General features: G+C 49.8%; 1 protein-coding gene across 1 annotated transcript; it reads right to left on the bottom strand.

The window, feature by feature from the left end:
* Positions 1-926: 926 nt before the first annotated feature.
* On the bottom strand, positions 927-5,322 carry LOC131908659 (BPI fold-containing family A member 5-like). The gene is made up of 7 exons (XM_059259694.1): positions 5,040-5,322; positions 4,453-4,609; positions 3,083-3,190; positions 2,653-2,802; positions 1,621-1,699; positions 1,277-1,340; positions 927-967 (listed from the first exon to the last, which is right to left on the bottom strand). Exons 1-7 carry the CDS (start codon positions 5,320-5,322, stop codon positions 927-929), a joined length of 882 nt encoding a protein of 293 aa, XP_059115677.1.
* Between the last annotated feature and the right edge of the window lie 1,176 nt (positions 5,323-6,498).

The following is a 6,498-nucleotide window of genomic DNA, read 5'->3' as shown; positions in this document are numbered from 1 at the left end:
CTTTGTAAGGACAGCAGAGCAGTATCTGAACCCCAGCTCTCAGCTGTTCAAGACCACTCAGCTCTGTGATGTGAGGTCCAGCTCTGGTGTGGCCATGGCTACCTAGGCAGGGCTCTCTCTAGCCTCTAAAGCCTCAAGAGATGGGAGGAACATAAGATCCCAGTGGAGAAGCAGAGCCATTTTATTTAGTGATGAACACAGAATATTCATCAAGTCTGAGAAAGGAGAAGAGCAGGTTCCTTGAGAAGATGGCCATGCCATTTTCCAGGACTTGGGTCCCCTTCTGTGAATGATGGGAAGCTGGGCAGGAGGAAGAGGTCAAAGCAGCAAGGAATTGTTCTGTTGGGAGAAGAGTTCAATCAGGAGGGAGACTTGAGGCCAGCGACTCTCACTGGCACTATTCCGTCGTCACCTGACACTCTGTGGGATGGGAGCATGCTAAGACTCAACGCTGTCGCTGTGGCTTCTTGTGCGTGTGTTTGAGTGGGTGTCTGTGTACTCATGAGGGCTTGGCTAGTGAGTCTGTGTATGTGTGCCCATGTAGATGAGTGCTTGACTGTCATGTCTATGTGCTTGAGTGTGTACCCATGATCACATATGGTTCTCTTTGAAGCTGTATTGCTGTGGTTCTGGTCTGTCTCCACATCTTGTCAATCATTCTATGGACTTCATGCATCTCTGTGTGAGTATGTCTATGTTTGCCTCTTTCCTGGGGTATTGCTATAGCTTGGGTCTAACATCTTTCCCTAAAGCCCATGTGTTAAGGACTTAGTGCCCAGAGTGGTGCTGCTGGGAGAGCTTCTGTGGGTGCTGCTGTCTCAAGAGCCTTGCCTTCCTGTCCTAGAGGATGACAGCTAGTCCACAAATGCTGGGGGATGGGAACAGCACTTACCATCTCAGCAGAGACAGGGCCTTTCTTGAAAGGCTTAGGCCTTAATGACAAATTGTACTCCATGCAGCAGCAAGTCTAGGAAAAAAAAAATGACTAAAGTTATGATCCAGAGGGAAAGGAGTCCGAAAAGAACCTGAGTGTCTCCCGAAGCCCTGGAGCACCAGCCATGCTCACCAATCATACCCAGACATGTCAGGGAGCTCTAGGTGTTCCCCTCCAGCCAGCCTAGCTGTTCTCAGGTCAGACTGAGGAGGAGGCAGACTTTATCTCAAACACATCTGGATCATTCATGGGAACCAAGACACCTCCAACCAGGAAGGGTGTGGCTAATTAGACTTGGCTGTCCCATGGTGTGTAAGGACAAAACTTGAAAACTGTACTTACCAGCAACATCATGCATCAGGGTGACATCCAAGAGGCTGAGAATCCCGTTGACCAGAGGACATACCTGACCCAGGCCAGAGAGGGGAGTTAGGCACAGGACCTCCTGCAAGGAGACCCTTGGAGAAGCAGAATGCCCAAGGTGGAATAGATTCAGAAATACTTTCTACAGCCCAGAAGAAGCCAACCGATGTGTTTAGAGGGGTAGAAAGAAGTAACACAGACATCTGGACCACAGGACAGCTGGACTGATGGATAGATATTTCTCATACAGAGTAGCTCAGTTTAGCTCAGCCCAAGAAGCTCTAGGGCCCCTGGAGCAGGGGACTGTCCCTTTGATCTCTTACCACACCCTGCACCAGGCCAGGAATGACTTTAGTCAAGATGTCTGTGAGGCTGTCTATCAGGCTTTGAAGGGGACTGAGTCTGGAAAAGAAAGGCATGCATGTGACTCAGAGGCTTGGGGTTGGTCTGGAGAAGTTCAGCAGCCACTATGCACACTCAATCTTGGCACCCAGTAACTGAAACCAGGCCTTGCACACTCATGTCCATGGCAGATGTAATCACAAGGATCCTAGATGAAGAGAGTTACACCCAGCCCAGCTGTGCACACACAGAGGAGTGCAGAATAAACACACGTTTCAAGGACATAGTAGGTGCACAACAAGATTGTGGGATCCATGAATGTATGAAAAGTACCTAGTTTGTAGTTGTCATGGAGACTTAGTGAAATGACACACACAAAGCCCACAATATATGTATTTAGCAAATGTGAGCCATGGTATGGACAGGTCCTATACACCATGAATGACTGGGCCTTCCCATGTGACAGGCAACTGGAACAAATAAGTGCTACATCTCTTTACCTCTTAGAAGGATTCTATCAATAACCTCAGTGTAGCTTTTTGTTATAGATAAGCAAAGTGAGCCCAAATGGGAGGAACCCTGGCCAGGTTCATGTCAGAGGCTCTCTGGTTCTCCTCATCAGATTATAAAAGGTAGTCTTAAACTATATTCTATATTGTCTATCCAGCATAAAATTGGTCATCTTGATTCAAGAAGGGGTAAGTGAGCATTTATTCATCCATTTATTCATCTATTCATACACCTGCCTATACATGTCTGCCTATACATGTCTCCCTACCCACCAAACGTCTTACCATCCATTCATCCATTGTTCTAAACATTCATTCATCCATCCATCTAAACATCCATTCATCCATCCATCTACCCACCCATCAATCCGTCCTCCACCCACCCATCCATGTTTTCTCCCCCAACACATCTTTCTTCCTGTCCTCTTATTCATTCATCCTCTCCTTTTTCCATCATTTTATCCTGCTATTGCTGGGCAGGAGAAGCCAGCCCTTTGTCCTTACTTGTTAAGCAGTGAGATACGCAAGCTGCCAGGAGAGTGAATGCAGTCACCAATGACCAGACGGCTCCTCCCATAAATGTCTCTCACAGCATAGACTTCTGCGGTGACATCCAGCTTCACAGCCAGCTCCAACAGACTTCCAACCACGAGTCTGACAGAGAGGTACAAACAGCTCTAATGGCATCTGGCTTCTCCCATTCCAAGGTGGAGGGTTTCATCTTGGCTGGAGTGCCAGCCTCACCTCACTCCATTTTGTTACAGTGGTATTGATCTCTGTTGCCCGTTAGAAAACAAGGTTCAGAGAGATTGTATGTTTCCCACATGACCCGAGTTTGTTCAACCCATCAAATAGGTAGAGTTCAAGGCTCAGCCCTCTGCAGCTTTTCATCAGGCTGTTCCCCCAACTACCACCAGCCTTGGGACCTACTCACGTGTTCACTTTGAGTTCAAAACCTAGAGGGATGGTGACATAGAGGCGGTGGAAGTCATAGCTCTGCACAAGACCAATTTCCAGCAGCTGGGGATTAGTGACTCTTATGCTGGTCAGGGAGAAACATTAGCATGTTAAGCCTCCAACCAGGGAACCACCTTTAAATAAATTTGCTCATCCCAGAGGAAGAGCTGGCCTCCTGGGATCAGGACAGTCTTGGAATCAGAACCACCCAGGGTTCTGAGCCATGCCTCTATCATTTCCAACTTTCTTCTGGATCAGATCCCTACATACTCTATCCTCTGTTTACTTGAAGTCTAGGAGATATTTGAGGAAAGGGACTGGATATGCTAGTTTGGAGCCCTTCAAAGAAAGAGGCTGACTTTTAACTTGGCAGGAAGATGAGTCATTGGTTATGGGGGAGGGTGGATGGAGGAGGGAGTGGTTGGATGAAAGACAGGAAGAATGGATACATGGATGGGTGCACTGTCAATGGAAATGACACAGCCTGTCCTGATCTCTAAGAGGCAGGAAGTTGGGAAGAATTCAGAAAGGGTGGGAGGGAGCCTTCCCTGAGCCATCCAAGGTGCCAGGCAGGTGTTTACCCTTCCCTGGTCTCCTCCACAGCCTTTCTCTCATATATAATCCCCATCTCACAGGTGGAGAAACCAAGCCCAGGAGACCAGGTGCCTGACCTCGGGTCATCCAGCACAGACAGTTCTTGTGTCAATCTAACTGAAGTCCATCTGACTGTCTGCAGGTCAGGAAGCAAAGGCCTGGGAGGCTGGGAATCCTGGTAATAGTCCAGTCTTACTAAGGACTAGGGCTCGAGTATCTGGTCCCTGGCAACAAGCTCCCCATTGTGGCTTTGTGCCTAGGAAGCTCTCGGGTGGCTCATGGGAAGCTCCACATCAGGTCTCAGTCACATCACTTAGGTGATATGGTTGAGGACAGGCTAGTGACAGCTGACATTCCCCAGATGGGATGAGTACAGTGAGTGCAGTGGGTGGCAAAGGTCCCAACTTGGGGCTTCTCTGAGTTAGATTCCTGACTCTGCACCACCCTAGCTGTGTGAGAGCAGGCACATCTCTGTGCCTCAGTTTTTCCATCTGGGAGCTGGGGATTATGGAGCTGACATGGAAGGGTTGTCATGGGGATAACAGCTGCTGGGGGAGCCCAGGATGTGCCTTAGGACCGAGGGCAACTCCAGGTCCAAAGGGCCACTGTTCCTGGTAGAGTGGAGAGAGGCCTGGGGACCGAGTCTTTGTTCCATGCTCAGCCCACCCCTCTCTCTCTCTGTAGGGCTGCTGCCTGGGGCTGGCAAGTCTTCAGCTGTTAGTGGGAACCGAATCCCTCTTTGGGGCAACTCACTCGAGGATGTTGTTCAGGATCGGGATTGATGAAATCACTTTTCCAAGCGCCCCGACCAGCCCACCAGCATTGCTTCCTGCAGGTCTCACGTAGCTCAGGAGAGGCATGTGTTCCAGAAAGCCCAGAATCCCCCCAGACAGCAGGCCTTGGCTGAAAGCTGCAGAGTGGAGAATCTCAGGGTTCACATCTGCTAACTCTAGAGCAGCAGTTCCCAATCTGTGGGTTGCAACCCCTGTGGGGGTTAAATGACCCCTTCACAGGAGTCTGCTAAGACCGTCAGAAAACATATATATGTGTATTATGATTAATAACAGTAGCAAAATTACAGCTATGAAGTAGCGACGAAAATAATGTTATGGTTGGGGGTCACCACAACATAAGGAACTGTATTAAAGGGTTGAAGCATTAGGGAGGTTGAGAGCCAATGTTCTAGAGCCTTAGACCTTCTTCTCACTGATGATTCCCTTCCTGTTATTGGGAAGTTGTATAGATCAGAGCACACATGTGCAAACACACACACACACACACACACACACACACACACACACACACACACCCCTGAAAGAGGCTGTCACAGATTCACTTACCATCTCTGAAGTTTCTAGCAAGATAGTCTGTAGGATATGTGGATATGACTGGGGTCGCCCCGTAGGGCAGGCTCTGGCCCAGGTGCAAGGGCCGGCAGTAACCCACAGACGTGGGCAGGTTCTGGCCCAGGTGCAAGGGCCGGCAGTGACCCACAGACGTGGGCAGGCCCTGGTTCAGTGGCAAGGGCAGACCCTGGCCCAAGGGCAAGGGCAGGCCTGCCAGCTGGGCCGAGCTCTGGGCCAGTAGCCCACAGAGGACAACGAGGCTTCCAACTAGAAACATCTCTTGGTATCTGCAGAAAGAATGGCAAGTCACTGTGGTATGGATATCAGAGTTCTCTGCACTGCCTGACCTGTCTCAGGCATGAGTTTCTTTCCTCCCCTGGACCCCAGGGGGTGATAACTAGCAACAATAGCTAACACTACCATAGTGTAGTCTGTCCCAGGCCACAGGCTGATACATTCAGTCACCAACTTCATTGTCACCGCATCCTCAGATGTGACAACCCCTACTGCACAGTTGGAGCAGAGGCCCAGTGACTCAAGGCAGTCTCCCCCAAGGTCACAAGTTGCAGCAGAGAGAGGAGCTGAAGTCAAGCATGCCTGACCCAAAAACTTGTGTGGTTAAGTGATCGTCAGATTTACTCTGAGGCTGGGGGACGTGACTGTGGTGGCCTGACCCTTTGCCCTCACCCCTGCTCTTCAGTGTGGATGGAGAGGCTCCAACATGGCAGAGGCTGAAGATCTGAACTGCTTGGCCATCATCATCCCTGCTAAGGGATGGTTCTTTGGTCTGTGTTCAGGCTGTGATGGTTTGTGGATACCATCAAGAGCCACAGAATGGCCAAGGTCACATGACCAGAGACAGCTTCTCAACTGTGATGGGTAACCTCAAGTTAAAATATCTTCTCTAGAGTGTTGACTTAGGGCGTGTTGAGAGCTCACGGCTCTATCAATGCTACACTCCCTAGGAAAGGTGAGTGAATGGCCAGTCCTTGCCCCTGACCAAGGCCATCGCTGTTTCTCTTGTAAGGTCCCCAGTTAGTGACAGTACAATCTGCGAGCACCAGGCTACAGTGAGGGGCTTGGCCTCCTGCTGCCTGGAGTGTCTGTGGAACAGAGGAAGGGGCAGGTCTCACCTGAGTCTCAAGGTCTCAGCGGCAGTCCTGGGCTCCTCTCCTACCACTTCTGCTGAGGAGCTGACAGCCTCATTTATAGAACAGGACTCAGGAAACAAGAGATTAGATGATGTGCTTCTAGATAATTCCAAATTCTGCAATCTGGTGGCATCTTTCAGGGTTCTGCCAAGTAAATAATTACCAATCACCCAATCAGGTGAGTCAGCTGTTTGGTCTGCAAGTTAAACAAGACAACTTGAGACAGCAGGTTATTAAAGACTTCATGGTCTCTTGCATGAGGCTGACGTTGGAGATCCATGCTCGTGAGTGGCAGGAAGATC

The sequence above is a fragment of the Peromyscus eremicus genome, chromosome 4 (genome assembly GCF_949786415.1).
Source record: "Peromyscus eremicus chromosome 4, PerEre_H2_v1, whole genome shotgun sequence".
In the NCBI taxonomy this organism is placed as follows: domain Eukaryota; kingdom Metazoa; phylum Chordata; class Mammalia; order Rodentia; family Cricetidae; genus Peromyscus; species Peromyscus eremicus.
Note: the sequence above shows the minus strand (reverse complement) of the source record. Positions and strands in the feature narration are given on the sequence as shown.

What these genes read in the sequence shown, in the direction of transcription:
- LOC131908659 (XM_059259694.1), bottom strand. Translation starts at nt 5,322, where the DNA reads ATGTTTCTAGTTGGAAGCCTCGTTGTCCTCTGTGGGCTACTGGCCCAG. An exon ending in ATCCTGAACAACATCCTCGA is followed by an intron (nt 3,191 to 4,452) that starts GTGAGTTGCCCC and finishes CTCCCTGACCAG; the next exon opens with CATAAGAGTCACTAATCCCC. An exon ending in CTGGCCTGGTGCAGGGTGTG is followed by an intron (nt 1,341 to 1,620) that starts GTAAGAGATCAA and finishes GGCCTGGGTCAG; the next exon opens with GTATGTCCTCTGGTCAACGG.